Genomic DNA, 19,584 nt, shown 5'->3' on the forward strand with positions numbered 1-19,584 from the left:
TTATTGAGGAGTACACAGAAGCAACTAAAAGTCAAGGTAAGAAACAGCAAGGAGGTAGACAAGAAGAAGCTGGAGAGCAAGCTCCAGCAGAACAATATCAGAGAGGTGTGGTCAGGGATGAAAAAGATCACAGGCTTCAAGCAGAAGGAGGATCAGAAGAATGGAAGCCTGGACAGAGCCAACGAACTGAACATGTTCTTCAATAGGTTCAGTTCAGGAACAAGCTCAGCATCCTCCTCTCTTGCCCACAGCCAAACATACATACCACCCTCCATTGACCCAAGGCTGTCCTGTCACACCTCAAATACTGTATATACCACCTCAGTTATGGACCCTTCTTCTACATATTGGTCTTCAACCAAATCAGAAGATGCTGATATCTCCTTTGCCTCCCCCCTCTGCGTCTCCAGAAGTCAGGTGAGGAAGCAGCTGGAGAGACTGAACCGGAATAAGGCTGCAGGTCCAGATGGTGTCAGTCCCAGAGTCCTGAATGTCTGTGCAGAGCAGCTCTGTGGGGTTCTGCAGCACCTCTTCAACCTTAGCCTGACCCAGGAGAAGGTTCCAGTGTTGTGGAAAACATCCTGCCTTGTTCCAGAGCCAAAGAAAACTCACCCATCAGTCCTCAATTACTTTAGACCTGTTGCCCTGACATCCCACATCATGAAGGTCCAAGAGAGACTTCTTTTGCCCCACCTGACTAAACAAACAAATACATATCAGGACCCACTGCAGTTTGCTTATCGGCATGGACTTGGAGTTGAAGATGCCATCATACACCTGCTTCAGCAAACTCACTGTCATCTAGAACAGGCAGACAGCACTGTGAAAGTCATGTTCTTTGATTTCTCCAGTGCATTTAACACAATCCAGCCTGATTTGCTTTGTCAGAAACTCCAGAAGACTCAGGTGGAGGCCTCAACAATCACCTGGATCAAAGACTACCTGACAAACAGACCACAGTTTGTGAGACTGAAGGGTTGTGTGTCTAACCAGGTGGTCAGTAGCTCAGGAGCACCACAGGGGACTGTACTCTCACCATTCCTTTTCATTCTGTACACCTCAGATTTCCAGTATAAAGCAGACTCCTGTCATCTGCAGAAATATTCTGATGACTCTGCAGTAGTCGGGTGTATCAGAGATGGACAAGAAGCTGAGTACAGAGAACTGGTGGACCGCTTTGTGGCATGGTGTGGAAACAATCATGTCATCTTGAACGTGAACAAAACAAAGGAGATGATTTTAGATTTCAGGAGAAATAGGAACAGGTCCAACCCTATTTCCATCATGGAAGAAGAAGTGGAGGTGGTGGAGAAGTATAAATATCTTGGGGTTCACCTGGTCAACAGACTGGACTGGAAATGCAACAGTGAAGCTGTCTACAAGAAGGGACAGAGCAGACTGTACTTCTTGAGGAAGCTGAAGTCCTTCCATGTTTGCAGCAAGATGCTGCATATCTTCTATAAGTTTGTTGTAGAGAGTACTATCTCTTCTGCCATCATCTGCTGGGGAAGCAGCACCAGAGCAAGTGACTTAAAAAGATCGACAAGTTCATAAAGAAGGCTGGATCAGTTCTGCGGACTCCTCTAGAACCTTTGGAGATGATTGTACAAAGAAGGATTCTTCATAAAATGAAGAACTTTATAGACAACCCTCAGCATCCTCTTCATCAGACTGTCATACAACAACAAAGTGTCTTCAGTCAGATGCTTCTTCAGATCTGTTGTAGGACAGACCGCTACAAGAGATCCTTCCTGCCCACAGCCATCAGCATCTATAACAACCCTTTAATTAAACCAGGATGATGAGTTACCACAACATATAATTTCCCTCTGGGATTAATAAAGTATTTTTGAATTTGAATTTGAATTTGTATTTATCCCCTGCATTAAAAAGAGCTAATACCATCATAATTTCATCAAATAGTTCATGGTCAAATGCCTTAAAGCTTATGCTTAGTCATTGTAGACATGTCAAACTCATCTGAAAATTATAAGGTTGTTTAGTTACTTAACAGAAAATAGTTTTAAAATGATATAAAGCTTTGCTTGTTTTTGTATACAAAAATTTCACTTAAACACACAATGACAAGCGCTGAGTTATCACACATTCCGTATACAAACACTTTAAATGTCTTATTTTTTCTAAATGTAATCTCTTTACCCTCACTGCTTGCCTGCCATCTTAAAGTAACACTTGTTTCTTGCCTTTTTCCCCCGTCTGAGTCTGCTCTTTAATTACATTTTCAGTTCTATTTGATTTATCTTTCTAATATTTCAAAACTACTGAAAGTTATCACAGTAAAACTAACATTCCTTTAAGGAACAAATACTGCTACTGCCTTACATGCCAAAGTAAAAAAAAAAAAATTTTATTTTATCAGTAAGTGATTAGAGTATATGCTATGGGTGACTGTCACCTACTACAACTCCAAATATTAGCTCAATACCTTGAAAATTGACTGAATTATAGACTTTTTTGTATTTGCTGAAGCGGCTCTGGCAGCTGTCTTGAACTGGGTGGATTCCAAAAGTTAATGGTTTGCAGATGTATATACGATTACCATTTGAGAATTTCATCAAAATTAGTCTACTGGTTCAGGAGGTTTTTTTTTAACAACAGACAAAAATCATACATGCACACAATGTAGACAATTACATGATCACCCATCTTCCATGGCTGTGAGTGATAATCCTCTTCCACATACTAGAATCACTTTCCTGATTCTTGGCCAAGTAGCATTGACTTATTGGTGTGTATGTATGTGTGTATGTGTGAATGTGTGTGTGTGTGCATTTTTTCCAGTGCACATGTGAGCACACATGTGGAGCATAGGGCTGCCATCTAAGTTAGCTAGTCTTTTAGGGGCCTTGCTCAAGATTTGGGGGCCTTGCTCAAGGGCCCAGAATGGGGCAAATATGGGTAGAGGCAGGTGTGGGTGCTACACCTTTCTCACATTTGATGTTGGATGTCTGGGGGTTTGAACCTGCGACCTTCTGATCACAGGCTCACCTTATGTAACCCCCGCACCACCACTCCCATGTGCCACTTTCTATTGAACAGTCCTTTCAATAACTGTCAGTGACTGTATTTCTATAGATACATTAAAAATAAATACTTTATCATGCCTCATATTGTCAATCATTTCATCCTAGAGTTCCCATAAATTCTCATCCACTGTAAACATTTTTCATATGGCCCTATATTATTTTTGTTCCTTGACTATTTAAAAAGTCTTCTCTGAAATGTATGGTTTTCTACAACGTTATCTTCTGGACTTCATGGGCTTCATCATTGCTTACTTAACACAGAGGCAGACATTCTGCTCAGTCCGTCTCAGTCGACTCGTCTCCTAATCCACATGAAGGATCAAAGAGGCAGGCCAGCCCTCATATGATACACATTATAAACCATGACTGGCAGACCGAAAAAGGCCAGGCAACCAGGTTAGCTGTCAAGTTCATTTTTCATTCCTGTAAACAAAACTAAACAGAACTTTGTAGGAGCAGCTGCTGAAAGACTGATGTTTCTAAATGGTTAGTTTTAAAGTCAGTGGGACAAAGAATTGACCAGAAGATGGTGAAGGATACATATGCTGGTGAAGATTCTCAGTCATCCAGGACATGATAAATTAAAAAAACGTTCAATACAAAAACAACTGAACTTTATTTGTAACAGAAGACGTTTCGCTCCTTGCTGAAGGATACATATTTACCAGTAGTTCAGTAGTGCTGAGTCAAGAGGTAACTTATGACGTGTTGCTCCTTGTAGCTCTTAAATGAGGACAATAAAATTGGACTACAGTTGGATTTGATCCACCATCTTTTTATTCCATTTACCATCTTAAATCCCAAATATCTTTACCCTCAAAGTTCACTAAGTCCATAATCAGATCCTGTTAAGACTGGAGTCACCTTTTATTCGCTGACTCAAGATATTGTACAGTGCGTCTTCTCCCCAGTAATCTCTGTACATATTTTGGCCAAGTATTTGTAGTTTTAATCTGGGAATAATATCAAGTATTAAGACAAACATTTATTTTCACATATATGACTAATGATACCAGCAGCACAACAGAGGAATTTGGAGCTCTTTGCAGGAGTATAATACATGGTGGGAAATCCTGGGGGGGGGGCAGGGAGGGAGCAGGTGTGTCACAAAGAGGACAAGAGCAGACATGATGACCCTTGACCTACAGGAGTTTCTGTTTCTGTCACTGGCAGATTTACCAGGCTACTGGGACATTTAAGCACCCTAAGGGTCATAAGGTTTGCACACTGAAAACCTGTCAGATCTTCTTTGGTCTTGTTTTTATACATTTTTAAAGACACTGGATTGTCCAAGGAGGATAGAATAGGGTTATAAAGAAAAGAGGCAAAGGTAAAGAATGGAGAGACTTAGCAAAAGGCCTTCCTTAAGTAAATGGGTCATTTCTTATGAGAATGACTTGACTGATAGAATATACGGTGTAGTCCCCCACTGACCTGCTGTAAGCACCTTACCATATGGGCTGTGTTTGTGTGCAGCAAAGTCATAATAGGATCAGGACCATGAAAACCATGGCCAAACATCCCCTCTCACCAAAGGGAAGCAAGATCAGCACAGAGCAGATTGACTCCCCCACCCCATCCTACTCACACCTACCTTGAATAGCGCTTTATCACTCTTGGCAGCCACATCATTGTGTGATTGAGTATGGGTCTAAATGGAGTCAATGAACAGCAGAGTTGAAGTAAAATGCACTTTTGCATTCAACTTGAATATTTGCTTTACAATGTTGTTGGCATTTATTTCACACAGGCAACTTTAAAGCTATTGCAGACAATGAAAAAGATACGTACCACTAGTTGTTCTTTTCCCCTTGTGCCTTTTATAGTTTTCTGTTAGCCAGTTTTTTGTCTTTATGCTAACATTGAACTGATTTTATTAGACACAGAATGGCTCCCCAGGCTAGGTGTGTTTATGTGCATGTGCAAACCCCTCTAGTAAACACCTAAACTCAATTTTCTCTGTTGGTGGTTCGTAGGAATGTCTGGCATGAGTTTAGACAGCCTGGGAAGTCTTGCATGACATCCCAGTGTTTATTAAAATACTCGTTCCTTTTGTCTAACAAATGGTGATTCCTTTTGTTATTTTGGTGACACATTCAAGCTCTATTCTGCGAGAGAATAGAGTTGGAACTAAATTTTACAGTTTGTCTGACTTACTGATTTTATTGATAGATGACATAAACATGTTAGCTTATTATGACCATTAAAACAGTGGCTAAGCTGTTGATGCTGTTTATGAAATGAACACTTTACATCTTATGTGTTAAGCCCACACATGTTGTTAAGAGCAACAAACTTTTGCACTTTGGCAGGCTTATATGCTGAAGTATGTCTTGGAGGTTTATGAAGACTGCAAATTTGATATCAATCAATCATACAAAATATATTTGTTTAATAGATGCTCAACCGCAACTATTTTAGTATAAGAAATTCATAGAGGTATCTAATGAAAATGTGCTGATCTTTGCAACCTTTGAAAAATAGCTCTTGTAGCAGATAGGACATTGACATGGAACAAGAACTTATCAAACAAAAGTCAGAGCTTGGCAGCAAGTTCTCCTTTACATCTTGTCTGAGGTCAATAGCTTTTCTTCTTTTGAACCAATGTAGTCAAGACTTCGCCACTGGGTAAGGTGTAATATTCCTACGGTCCTGTAGTCACCAAAAGGGTTGAATTGTGCTTTGTTAAGCCACACTCACCCGGAACCAGTTTACCTCAGGAGACCCTTACTAGGAGGTAACTGCCTCCAACAGCATAGCTTTTGGGGTAGTTGGGGTACACACCCACCACAATCATCTATTACATAATTGAGTTTTTCTTTTTAAATCTTTTTCATGTTTTTGACATTATGCTAACATTTCTATACGAAAAAGTCCAATTTGGTTTTGTATTGTTTTCCACACAGGCCACAGAACAATGGTAAATTTTGCCCAGGCTCAAGTCGCCTCAACCAACTGTGTAATACCCGGCCATGCCCTCTCAGTGCCGTAGACTTCCGGGCCCAGCAGTGCGCTGAGTACAACAGCAAGCCTTTTAGGGGTTGGTACTACAAGTGGAAACCGTACACTACAGTTGACGGTAAGGTTGCCAGTTGCTTCAAGACATACAAAAGTTTATTGTGTTCAGTGCACACCATGCCAAATTGTTTGAGTTCATAGAGCTGTCAAATATACAATGACTTGCAAAGAACACATTTTTTTCTTGTCTTAAAGTTTACAGAACTTGTATGTTCTGTATCCAAATCCTTTTTATGGAGTGTTTCTTTAATGCCAACCTTTGTTTACTGTTGCAAAGATTAGGGCCAAAAATCTGGAAGAAAGTAAAGCCATGGATAATGTGCATGGGGAACATGTAGCCACCTGTACCCTCAGACAGAGCAGGAACGGATTTATAAAAGAAAGCCTGTGGGCCAGCTTTGTTACACAGAGAGCGGTAGAGAGAGAGAGTGCAGCGAGGAAGAGCAGCATGTTTGGCTGTTGTCCTAGCCCCCTTTAAGCTTTGATGAATAGGGGTGGATGTAGAAAGGGACAGATTCTGAACTGCTTTATGGTACGCTGGGCCAAATCACCTTCACCATAATTTGTTTTAATCAAAGTTGGCTGAATTTTTTTCTTCTATTATAACTGAGCAAAATAAAAGTAAAATAAAATAAAAATGTGTCCCAATACGAGTACCCCTAGATGTTTTTATAGCAAATGTCTCTCCTTTTCATTTCAGTTCCAGCAGAACGTGTTTTAATGTAGGCAGTGTGAAAGTGTTTGCAGCCCAGTAGCTGTAACCTTTAACTGACCAGGTCACAGATGAACTTTAGAGAGTCAACAACTAGACTTCTTCTCTGTGCAGATGAAGACATCTGTAAGCTGTACTGCATTGCAGAAGACTTTGATTTCTTCTTTGCCATGTCCAGCAAAGTAAAAGATGGCACCTCCTGCTCTGACCACAAAGGAGATGTCTGCATTGATGGAGTGTGTGAGGTACATTGCTTAAACTGTTTTATTTTGTCTTGCTTACTCAAGGTAACTTTAGACCTTTTATTGTTCAGAAGCATCAACAAAGATAATGCCAAAATCAAAGAGAGACTGCTTGACTCATTCTCTACACTTGTTAATTCCACATTAATAGATGGATCGTTTCTTTATCATGACTCTATATACCTTATTGGCATGACTAGTTTTCTGTGAATCTTTGTTAAGGCTGTGGGCTGTGACCAGATTCTGGGGTCCAAGACCACTCTAGATGCCTGTGGGGTCTGTAAGGGAGACAACTCCACTTGCAAGTTTTTCAAGGGTCAGTACACCCTTCAACATCGGGCTAATGGTAAGTTTTTCTTTAGCTTCATGTTTTTCTGTACATGTGATGAGACAAGCACCAAGTAGATCCATTTAACAAAGAAACATTAGGGGACAAACAAGGAAATGGGATTAAAAAAACAACACAACAATCTCTAGTTCTAACTAGAAAGCAAAGATGTCATGATAACTTTATCCTTCTTTTTAAACAGAGTATTACTCCATGGTGACAATTCCAGCTGGGGCTAGGAGCATCCACATCCAGGAAATGGAGGTGTCCAACAGCTACCTGGCCGCCAGATCTCTAAAGAGGAAGTACTACCTAACTGGGGACTGGACTGTGGACTGGCCAGGGAAGCTTTCCTTTGGCGGCGCTACATTTGACTACCAACGCTCTTTTAACAAGCCGGAGAGTCTGTACACTGCTGGACCTACTAATGAGACTCTGGTGTTTGAAGTAAGCCGCCACTGCTAGATGTTGTTCATTTATGGCAATTGACACTGACAGGACCTCAGAGCTGCTAAAAGTTTTCATTTAAGCTCAGGGTGATTTGGGTGAAATGTAAAAATAGGTTTGCGGTAGACGATTGTTGAATTGTGATGGGGTGTTTAACTGTGTGAGGGATGATGTGAGGATAGATAGCTGCTGTTAAAATCAGAGAAAATGTGAGAGACTATAACAGTAGTGGTAAAAAAAAAAAGGCAGGAACAAAAAATATGTATATCTACAATTTGTGTAGGCCAATAGTTTAAACTTTTTTCTAGTATAGAAGACAAATATGACGGACATCACAGAGCAAACTGTGGCACAGTCACTGAGTCAAGGTTACTGCTCAAATTGGTCTCATGTGGCACGTTGTTTATTTGAAGGCCAGTTTCAGGTACTACAAACTACAATTATTTACAGCCGTGTTCACATCTATGTCTATGCCCCTGTGTCCAGCAATCGCAAAAGAGCTTTGTTGAATCTGTGTAATGTGAAGCCAGTAGAGCAAGTAAAATCTTTCAGTCTCATGCTCTTTTAAGGCAGGAATGAAAAGTATAAAATCAGATGGTTGCCTTGAGTGAGATGTTCTGCACAGTATAGCAAATGATTTATGAGCTAGTGTTTTTTTTTTCTTCTTTCTTTTAAATGTACCTTTTTCATCAGCTGTGTGTTAGAAACCAGAGCTTGGAGGAGAGTGCAAGTTTTTACCTGTCGTAAAGCAGCATAATGTGATGCTGGACAGACGTATACCCCTGACAGCAAAACCAACATTGGACAAGTGTCAGAGTCATGTTGAGGTCTAAGTGATTAGAGAGGGATGTGGGGGATGTTCTTCTCACATAACTTTGTCAGCAAAAGCATCTATTTTCTCTTGACCTTTGAGCCCTGGCTGTGAAAACAGAAGTGGAAACCAGCTGAAGAGCAGACAGTGAAGTTATATTCATGTAAAAGTAGTCTCCACTCTGTCCCCTGGGCTACTGACATATTGTGGTTAACACAGGAATGATTGGCCCGTGAGTCCACAAGAAAATACCAGTGTTATATTTCTAACGTGCTTTGGTGGTCACTTGTCTAGCTGTCTGGAAATATACAAGTGCTAATGTGACTATTTTGGTGAAGAGGCTTTGGTCTGTGGCCATTTAAGTTCAGTCACTGTTTTTAGTTGCTATTTGAATTGCTTGTCTTTTTTTGATTTGTTTACAGATCTGCTGTGATCTTTTGTTTATGAACAAAAATGACATTTCTAGTTCACCTCTCACTAGTGAGTTGTTGTGTTTTTAGCCCAACATGGCTAATGTAAATATATGTAAACTAGCACATGGCTAATTAACCTATGACAAGGACAAGAACATAATTCTCAGTCTTCTAGTACATTTAAATTATTTTAATACTTAATTAACTTGTTATTTATTTATTTTTTTAAGAAATGCAATCCACTTTGCTATGTAGTTTGGGATTGTTCCTTGCTGACTGACCAAGGTAGCATGATGAATTTAAAAAAAATATTGGTACAGTATAGCTTTTTAGGGAGCCCTAATGGTCAGTCATATTTAGTCAGACCTTCTAACTTTTTCTCTTGTGTTATAAAATATTGTTATTACACTTGATCATAAAGATTTCTCAATGTTATCCTGAAGGTTTGGATACAATTTTGCAAAATGGGTGTTGATAGCTGCCCATTCTTTGTCCTTGCACTTGGGATTATGACCCAAAAAGACAACAAAATACAATATTCTCAATGCTCAGCATAGTTTTGGTTTGAATCATTGCTTTGGCAGGACAGTCAGTGGAAATACAAATGTACCTGGACATCATGCTATTATAAATTGTATCGCCAAGGAGGGATTTTCTAGTTTTAGCTACTCCCTTTAGGGGTAACAAGCAATGGATCAATGCCTACATTTCATCCTATCCTTAGCGTCTTCTTCAGTCACACCAACTCACTGCACATCCTTCTTCACTACATCCATAAACCTCTTCTCTGGTCTTCCTCTTACATCCTCTGGACACTCCGTACTCAACATACTTTGTCCAATGCATCCACTATCCCTCTTCTGTACATGTCCAAACTATAAATCTTTCCTCTCTAATTTTGTCTGCAGACAGCTCAACGTGAGCTGTCCCTTTGATATACTCATTTTTAGTGCTGTCCATTTTGGTCATTCCATTGAAAATCTTGACATCTTCATCCCTAAGACCTCCAGCTCTTGCTGTCTTGATGTCAGTGCCACTGTCTCCAAATCATATATTACAGCAGGTCTCATTACCATTTTGTAAACCTTCCCCTACACTCTTGCAGCTCTCCTTCTGTCACAAATCACCCCGACACATCTCCATCCACATTTCCATTTTCTTCTACACCTCTAGTGTGCTGTCTGTTACTTTAGATAGCTGACCTAAAATATGTCTGTAGCATAAATGCAAAGGATTATTAAATTTGAATAGTTCTTATTTTTCTTCCCCATTTCATAACATAACCAGGCACCACTATGCCTGTCTTTTACGTACAGTATATGTATTCTGTTGTAAAGTAACTGTGACAGAATAAAATCATCAGGGGAACAAGTATACATAATTAGAAATGCTGAAATATTTCCAGTTGACAGAGGGATACAGAGCAGGTCTTAGTGAGCCAAAGAACAGCTGGAATGCAACATACAGTCATTTCATGATGACAGAGTAATTGGCACTGCTAGGATCTAGGAGAGTGGTGATACCTCTGTTAAAATGTTGATTTAAGGTTACTTGGAATGAAAATTAGAAGCAAAACAATCAAGTAAAACTGCTCATCGCACATCATGTAACTATCCTTCACAGTTTACGAACTGATTTCCTGTTTCAGCCTTAACATCAACACTGTAGCTGTGTGCACCCAGCTTTGTGCTCCATGGGGAAATGGTAACATATTTTTGCTTTGTGCCAATTGAAAAATGATTTATATAACATGTCATCGATACTTCATCTCTACCATTTTCTCGAGCACAGCGCTAATGTAGCTGAGCAAAATTATGGCTAAACACAAGCATTATGTAAAATCATGAGACAGAACTTTTTTTTTTCCAACACTGATTATGTTTTTCATCCGCTTATCTGTGAGTCCGACTCGTACATCTCCTCAGCAGAGCACACAGTATTATTGTGCAGCTGATTTGCAGATGTTGCAGACATAATCTCTATAATTCCGTTCTGTAATTACTGAAAGGACACAGAGGTTGATCGAGAAATAAGGACAGTGTGAGGGGAGGGAGAGGGAGATTAAAAGATTAGGATTTTTACAGTCAAACTTTGTCAGTGTGTGACGTTCAGATCTGAACGCAGAGACTTATAACTCTACAGGAAAGCATCATGCATGTGTGTGTTATTTCAGGCACAGATCATCTGTTTCACACATTCAGCTGAACTGATGCTGTGACAGAAAGGCTGAGCGAGAAGGAGGGGAAGATGTATGCATGGATCACTCCCAGACCCTTCCTCAACTTGAAGCATTGCAAGAAAAACACATGTTGAAGAGTGTGAGTGTAAACTGTGACAAGGTGCGCAGCTGCTCAGCTGGTAGAGAGAAGAAGCAACGAGGGGTGGGGGGTGGAAGTAGTTTACAGAATGAGGAGGGATCAGACATGACATATGGCTGCTTCCGGAGGTCTCGGTGGACACTAAGTAGGATTATTCCCCCCTTGGAATAGAGATTTTTTTGTGTGGTTTTGCAAGACAAGGTCATGCCAGTCCAGAAGGGGAATGTCGTAAGCCTGATATCTGTATCCGCCACGCTGTAATTCATCATCATCTCATCTGACTTGATGAGTGGTGTGGATGTTGGGCTGTGAAAACCAAGACACTCTGTGGTCTGCTGTTGCAATGTAGTTAGGACAGACTGACATCAGTCACACAACCTTAGCCATATTAAAAAAGGAGTCATTCCAGAATGGGTAATGCATTTCTCTTCAAGTTAAACAGTCTCACTGTTACCGTTTTGTCCCTGCTGTTTATACTTTTATCTTAACTCAAACAAATTTAAGTTTAATTAAGAACATTTATTGCGGAAAGTCAGTTTCATCAGGCCACACTGCTTTCTCATTCACATGTACATTATTTTCCAATTCTAAGTTTTTTTTTGCATCAACTGTGTGCATTTTTACGGTACACTTTATTTTCCCAGAGTGGCAGTTCATTATTCATTCAACCTTTATTTATACAGTTTAGTCTTGAGTCACGAAAACTCTTTACAAGAGAGAGCTGTTTTAGACAGACAACATGTAAAGTACAGACAACAATAAACTACAGTAAAATACAATTAAAATAAAATTAATGTTATAAAACAATAAATCAAGGTGCCAAATAAAACAAGGTAAAATACTAAAAACAAGAACATATTTGCTTTGATGTTTGTATTGACTTTATCAAATGTTTAAAATCCATCCATCCAGACATTACCTTTACCCGCTTCTTCCTTTTCGGGTCTCGGGGGTCGCCGGCGCCCATGTCCTGCTATCACTGTGCGATAGGCGGGGGACACCCTGGACAGGTTGCATATCTATCACAGGGATACATAGAGACAAACGAGACGAACAACCATTCACTTTCTCACTCACACCTAGGGACAATTTAGTTACCAATCAGCTTAACATGCATGTTTTTGGTCTGTGGGAGGAAACTGGAGTACCCAGAGAAAACTCACACATGCACGGAGAAAACATACAAACTCCACCCAGAAAGACCCCTGGACCGGGGATTTGAACCAGGGTAACCTGATCACTGAGAGGCAGCAGCTCTACCAGTTGTGCCGCCGTGCTGCCCTGTTTAAAATCCCCTAAAGAAATTAAGGAGAACAGCTTCAGTTCCTGTTGCAAGGTGTTCCAGGTTGCAGGAGTTGAGTAGGAAAATGTCTTTTGCCGAGTTCAGTCTGCTCTGAGGGAACGCTGCAGGTAACGATGGCCTGAGAGTGCACGCTGTAACTGCAATGATGAGGTGACAAGTGGGAGGAGATATTCGGAGGAAGCAGACCAAGATGAAGATGAACCAGTGTGAGAGCCTACATGTGGATAATGATGACCAACTGACCAATGAATACAGGGGTGCAGTGATGGTACGGTAGTTACAGCCAGTTATGAATCTTAGCGCACCATGGTAGACAGCATCCAACATCTGCAAGGTGCTTGCAGGAGCATTCATGTAAATAATGTCACCATAGTCAGTGGCAGGAAAGTAGTGGTTACAAGGCGTTTTCTGGCATTCAGAATTAAGATCTATTTCTGAAAAAGAAACCCAGTTTTAATTTCAGTTTCTTTATCAAGTTTTCAATATGTGGCTTAAAAGAGAGACGTGCATCAACCAACATTTCCAAGTATTTGCAAGCATCTACAAACTCAGTAGGAACACCATGTTTGGATGAATATGCAGCCAGCAGAGAGTAAGTACAAGTAGATAAATGACAACAGTCCAACAGGCACAACTTTTCGTAAACTCAGCGTATACATGTTTGCTTCTGTGGTTCTTATTAAGCAGATCAACTCAAACTGTTGATGAGTCCAGTACTAACAGGAATGAATGAAGATGTGCATCTTTTTGTTTCGCACTTTGGTGCCATATACGTGCAACCAGTTGGCAGCAGCCTGTACTCGTGAGAGGGAGGACTTTGGTCGACAAGGATAGCTTTAGCCTTCCTGGAGACTCTGGTTCTGTAAATGTGGGAGAGTTCTTCAAGGTTCAACTATATGCATGTTATTTTAACAAGAACATGAAAAGTTGTATTAATTTTTGTAATACTAAAAATACACATGCACAAACCACATAATACTTAGTATGCAGCTGACATTAAGAAGCTTTTTGACTCAGCCCTGTTAGAGCATCCAATTCTGGGTAATTTTACCCAGAATTATTCATGTAGGCTTTAGGAGGGTTGGCTGGGTTAAGGGAAAACCCTTTATGGTTTGACCCCAGGAGGTGGTTAGCTTTTGGACAGGTGATTGTTAATGCTTGAATTCTCTTGGATATAACCTAATGAAACATTATTGAAACTTTTATCGACCAAATTGGAGTAAAACAAGCAGAAACAGCTAAAACTGACCAAAACCCATTACTGCATTACGAAGTAGTTTAAAATGACATGCTGTGAGCTGTCTATGTACTTGGACCTGAAATAAAACTTATTTTTTTAAAGTGGTAGTTGAGCCTCTTGGGGCTGCTTTAATGATAATTCTTCTCCTGTAATGGGTAGGTCTGCCTTCATTCATCCGTTAGTCTTTGCTTGACTTAGATGTCTAAATAAATCTGTCCCACAGAAAAAGTAACCTGTGGTAGGTGTGCGGCATTATGGGAATAAAATAAACCAGGCACTGTTAGTTTGAACTCACTAGAGATAGAATTAGGCACCCTGTAAAGTTTCTTGAGCCATGCTTTTTAATATAGCAACATGAATGACCCTGAGTGACTGAAATAAACTTCGACAACCTCCTCACTGTCTTTTTTTAGTATTTTGTTGTGAAATAACTGAGAAATTGGTGAATTTGCTTCAGTTCAAATCTTTATACCATACATATTCTTGGAGCTCTACCAATGGGTTTAGTGATAAAGTTGATTAGGTATTTACTGTATTTGCTTTCTGCCCAAATTAGGATTCACTCATTCCCATTTCCTTCATTTATATCAGCTGTTTGGAGATTTAAAACAAGAACTAACGGTAGCTGATTTAACTCGTTTATAAATTGGTTGTGGTTTAAGTTATCAGTGTGCTTCTCATGATGAAATAAGGTTTTAAATTCTTGCAGCTGACAGCATTCTGACTAGCTGGTTTTTGGCTGACAGATCCTTCTCCAGGGAAGGAACCCGGGTGTGGTGTGGGAGTACACTTTGCCTCGCACCGAGAGGAAACCTGAGTACAGCTGGGGTGTGATGCGCTCGGACTGCTCGGCTCCATGCGCTGGAGGTGAGACTGTTTCTCTCTTAGCTTGTGTTTCATGGGATCCTAAAATCTTTGTAGGGATTCTGTGTGTGCATGTGGTATGTACAAGACATGGTGTTTTGACAAATTGCCTTGGACAAACACGGTCTCATCCTAATGTTAAAATGTCCTGCATGTTCATTGAATATGTTTCTTGTTGTTTTTGGTCTCAGCTGGACTGATGGAAATTTTACACCAACTCTTTCTTCTAAAGGCTAATAGTAATTTGAGTAATTACTATTAAAATATTCTAAATTGACAAAATGCACAGGTTTTTGCCCAACAACACTTTTATTAAGATGAGCAGACAGAAATGTAGACTATAAAGTAAGGCTCAGATAAGTAGTCATTTTACAGAAACTCTTAAGTGTTACTGACCTAAACCTGTAAGAGACCCAATGGGTAAAAGAACACAACAACATCTTTGTTTTGATGTATATATGGTGAAAGAAGTGTAAAGTTTGTGGGCATAAAACCTTTTTTTTGGAAAGTGCTCACAGCTCAAAAGATACTGTATGTGATATTTTCACAGAAAAGTTAAATCAGGTCATCTGGGCAGATTCTTCTTAGTTGAAACGTGACGTCTTTCATCCGAAAGACTTCGTCAGTCTGAGGCCTGCCACCAATTTTGTCGTATAAATAGCACCTTTTCAATGTGGACTTCCAGAAACGACATTTTCACAATAATTTTCATGATTTACCTTAAACATTTTGTGGTAAAATCTGTACATTTTATTAGCCTTGAACTGTGATATCAACATGCCAAGTAAGTCTTGTAAAGTTCAACCTTCTGTGAATGGTTTAAACCAGTAGTAATCAAACTGGGGTCCCCGGACACTCGGGGATCCGTGAGCCAGTACTTGGGTGTAAAAAAATGTTTTTTGTTACAAGAACGCAAATGTTTAACAACCTGTTAAAATACACCAAAATACATGAAATCACATCTATTTTATTCTAAAATTTCTGTGGGAGGACCCCCAGACACCCCAATCCCTTGTGTTCCAGCATCGATTGGTTTACAAATTAAGTCCTGTTACTTGGTATGACTACTGCTGTTATAATTTTTAAAGTGTTTTTTGATACTGTTTTCTCAAAACTGTAATTTTTGGAAGTTGAAATTATTATTTTTTTTAATTAAGTGAGTCTTGAATGCAAAACATCCCATGTTTAAAAGTATACAAATTGTATTAACACTATTAAAGAACAGGTCTTAAGTATTTATGTTACACAAATATGTTCATTGTCTTAAAGAGACCAGTTGAAGAAAATTATCAAGCTCCAAGTCAATTTTATTGTCATTCACATCACATTTGGTACATGAGGTGGAATGAAATTATGTGTACAGGGTCCCAAAAATAATATTTAATAAACATGAGGGTTATGAGGGGGTTCCTGAAACTTTTTCTCCCCTGTAAGGGGTCCCTGAACCCAAAAAGTTTGATAATCCCAGTTTTAAACTTTAACCTCCTAGAACCTGGCATCCACATATGCAAGAGTCTGGGTCTTAGGAGGTTAAATGATGTTTCGGCTGTGAAGACATTGGGTTTTCTCCAGGGGTGATTCTAAAATCTGCTCTTTAGGGGGTGCTTAGCCCCCAGTGTTGACAATGGCTCTTGGCTTGAATAACACGGTGGCCATTGACATCAGAAGCATTCATAAAGTGTTGGTGGGGGTGGTGGGTGGGGGGTTGGGTTGCAGGGCTTTATCCATCTTTTACATTTTTCAGACTCAGTTTAGGTTTAGGAAATGGAATAAACTTTATTCCACCCTCTAAAGCAGGGTTATTCAACTAAACTGCTCAGGGGGCCACAGCCACTGAAAGCCAGCAGCTCAGGGGCCGGACATCCAACAATTAAAATCATTATGTAAATAAACCAAGTTTTACAACAATCTTTTAAATTTGTTTATTCTGTTGCTTTGAATCATGAATGCAATAAGCAGAACCCAAACCCAGAACCACCCAAAAAATATATATATTTTTTTGTTTTGTTTGTTTTTAACTTTAGTTTTCAGGGATGCTCAGTTAAAATTTAGGGGTGCTTGAGCACCCCAGAAAAGAGGCTAAAATCGCCACTGGGATTCTCATTCTTTCATTTTTCCAAAATTCCATTGTTGTGTTTAAAGAGTATGCTGTGCATTATTTATTTTTTTTTATTAAATGTGGCAAGAACAAAAATAATAATAACAGAATAAATATAAGGGCTCTGCAGTGCGAATACACCAATACTCTTAATAACTTCTTTTCCAGTTTAGTAACAATGTTCCTTTTTATTTTCATCACACATTATAACAGCTGAAGACGCCAACTCTTCACCACTTGCATCTTGTTTGTTGGTTAATGATAGAAATAATCACAGATAACTGATCCAGGATCAGATTCTCCAGACATGCACCAACCTGTTTTTTTGTTTTTCTTTGCATCTCTCCATCAGGTCGCATTTCAACAAAGACTATCTGTCTACAGGACCAAAAGACCCAGGTCAACTCCAGCATGTGTAATCCCCTCAGCAAGCCCACACTGGGCTCCCATCTCTGCAACACACAGCCCTGCCCTGCATAGTAAGTATACAGGTTCTTTTTTATGTCTGTGTGTGGGTCAAGGCTTTGCTTTTTGTCTGCTTGCTTGTGGGATATGTGGCATGGTTGCCAATGTTGCCAAATTTTCAGGAACCCATGGAACCGTTTGATTATAGGTGCACATGCAGACACACATGCAACTGTGGTTAAAGTGTGTGGAGGCTGCCTGCTTGCTATGGTCAGCCACCACTCTGCTCACCCTCTGCTCATTTCTCTCCAGCCCACTCTGTAATTTCTTTTTTTTTCGATTTTCCATTTTTTTGAAACCTCCTACCTCCCCACGCACAATAACTCACTGCATGTCTTGTGCTTTTGACTTGTCTTCTTGTTTGTGCAGTCACTCTGTTCTGTGACAAACAAAAGATTCAGTCTGAGTTTAAAAAGTCTTCAATTCCAATCTGAGGTCAGAGGTGGGATTTGCTGACATGTCCAAAACTCAGGGCCCCTCTGAGGTATAATGTTTCTTTTCAGGTCAGCTCAGTTTTGTTACCTCTTATTAGTTTATATCAAGGTTCAAGGTTCTTTATTGTCATTCGCATCGCATGTGGTACATGAGGTGGAACGAAATTGTGTACTCAAGGTCCCAGTTACATCCAACAAAAGAAAAAAATTTAAAGTATAAAAAAGAAACAGTAAATAAGGATCTAAGACATATGCTAAACAATAATAATGTAAAATAATACGGTATATTAAACAGCAGCCTGAACATGAGTCTGTTGTGAGCAGATGGGTATGAATACAGCATCTTAAATGCAAGAAATCAGCAATATGGATAATCAGCAGCACAGATAAAGTGACAAATCTCCAATAAAGTGGCGTTACAGTGGTTTTTCTGGTTAGGGAGTTATGAATCTCAACAGCTTCAGGGTAGAAGCTGTTTCTCAGTCTAGTGGTTCTACACTTAATGCTCCTCAACCTCCTGCCTGAGGGGAGCGGGGCAAAAAGTGTGTGCTGGGTGAGTGGGGTCCTTCATGATGCAGATGGTCCTCTTCCTGCATCTGGAGGTGTAGCAGACTGTGGTGCTTTTTTAATATAAAAATAAAGGTCAAGTAGATTTGTGCTCCCTTTTTTTTTTGTAAAAATTGATTATAAAATCAGGCCACTATGATTATTAAAAGCTACATCTGTTAGTGTTTCAGAGCTCCTGCTCAAAAATGTATGCACTCTTATTTATGCACAAGTCCACAGATTTGTGAAATGGAGAACTCTGCATGACTGAATAAATCTATAAAACTCACAAACTTTTTTTTTTTTTTTTTTAGTTTCCTTCCTTCTTAAATGCTTTCCTGCCCTGGTTGCATCACAGAAGAGATAGATGGCAATTTTTGGCTGATTATTTGAGATGCTTGTGTTCTTTGTGATTATAAACGTTACATGTAAGGAAAACAACCACAATAATTCCCCAAATTAGACTCACCGGCATCTTATCGAGTTTTTGCCCTAAAGTAAACTCATAATTTCAAAGTGCACACTTTTGTCCACATTAAATCATTTTTAGTGTAACAAAGCTGGGTAATATAACTTCTATGGAGTTTTATGGTGGTTGCATGTCTAATACCGGTGAGACTTTTTCATTACCCAAAATAGCAAAACCAGCGTTGGGCTGTAATTGTACCACTGTCTGCATATTTTTACTTTCTGTCTAATTCTGTTCGATTCTGTTCTGTTCTAATTTCTGTTTGCTATGCAGAATCTTCCATCCATTTATTTATTTTACCACTTTGATGTGCTGAGTCACAGCGAGCTGGGGCCTGTCTCCAGCAGTCATTGGGTGAGAGGTGGGGGACACGCTGGACAGGTCGTCAGTCCATCACAGGGACACATAGAGACAAACGAGACACGTGCTCACTCACACCTAGTTACAGTTTAGTTACTAGTTTACATATGCATGATTTCTGTCTGTGAGAGGAAACTTTGGTACAGAGAGAAAACCTATGCATGCACAGAGACAACATGCACAACTCCACACAGAAGTCACAGCAGGGATTTGAATCTGTAACATTCTTACTGTGAAGTGAAGCCTCCACCAACTGCACACTTGATTTGTGATGATGCATCTTCATATTAAATATTTCAAGGCTGCTCAAAAATTCAACCTTACCTGATTTCAGAAAAATATTGTGGATCAAATGTGTTTACAATTTATTGATTTTATATAGGGGCATGGTTCCCTAAACCCTGTGATAAATGAGGGACTACTGTATATATAATATGAAGATGCATCATCACAAATCATATATATATAT

The 19,584-nt window shown here is 39.6% G+C and overlaps 1 protein-coding gene across 1 annotated transcript in view; it reads left to right on the plus strand.

Annotated features, from left to right (window-relative positions):
- Positions 1–19,584, plus strand: part of adamts18 (ADAM metallopeptidase with thrombospondin type 1 motif, 18) — a 96,723-nt gene that overhangs the window by 53,674 nt on the left and 23,465 nt on the right. Inside the window, exons 13-18 of the mRNA XM_037694163.1 lie at positions 5,954–6,126; positions 6,892–7,022; positions 7,242–7,365; positions 7,550–7,794; positions 14,626–14,746; positions 17,194–17,320. Coding sequence (XP_037550091.1) covers positions 5,954–6,126; positions 6,892–7,022; positions 7,242–7,365; positions 7,550–7,794; positions 14,626–14,746; positions 17,194–17,320 — 921 coding nt within the window. The remainder of the gene's footprint in view (positions 1–5,953; positions 6,127–6,891; positions 7,023–7,241; positions 7,366–7,549; positions 7,795–14,625; positions 14,747–17,193; positions 17,321–19,584) is intronic.

This window comes from Nematolebias whitei, chromosome 2 (assembly GCF_014905685.2).
Source record: "Nematolebias whitei isolate Nwh7 chromosome 2, NemWhi1, whole genome shotgun sequence".
NCBI lineage: Eukaryota > Metazoa > Chordata > Actinopteri > Cyprinodontiformes > Rivulidae > Nematolebias > Nematolebias whitei.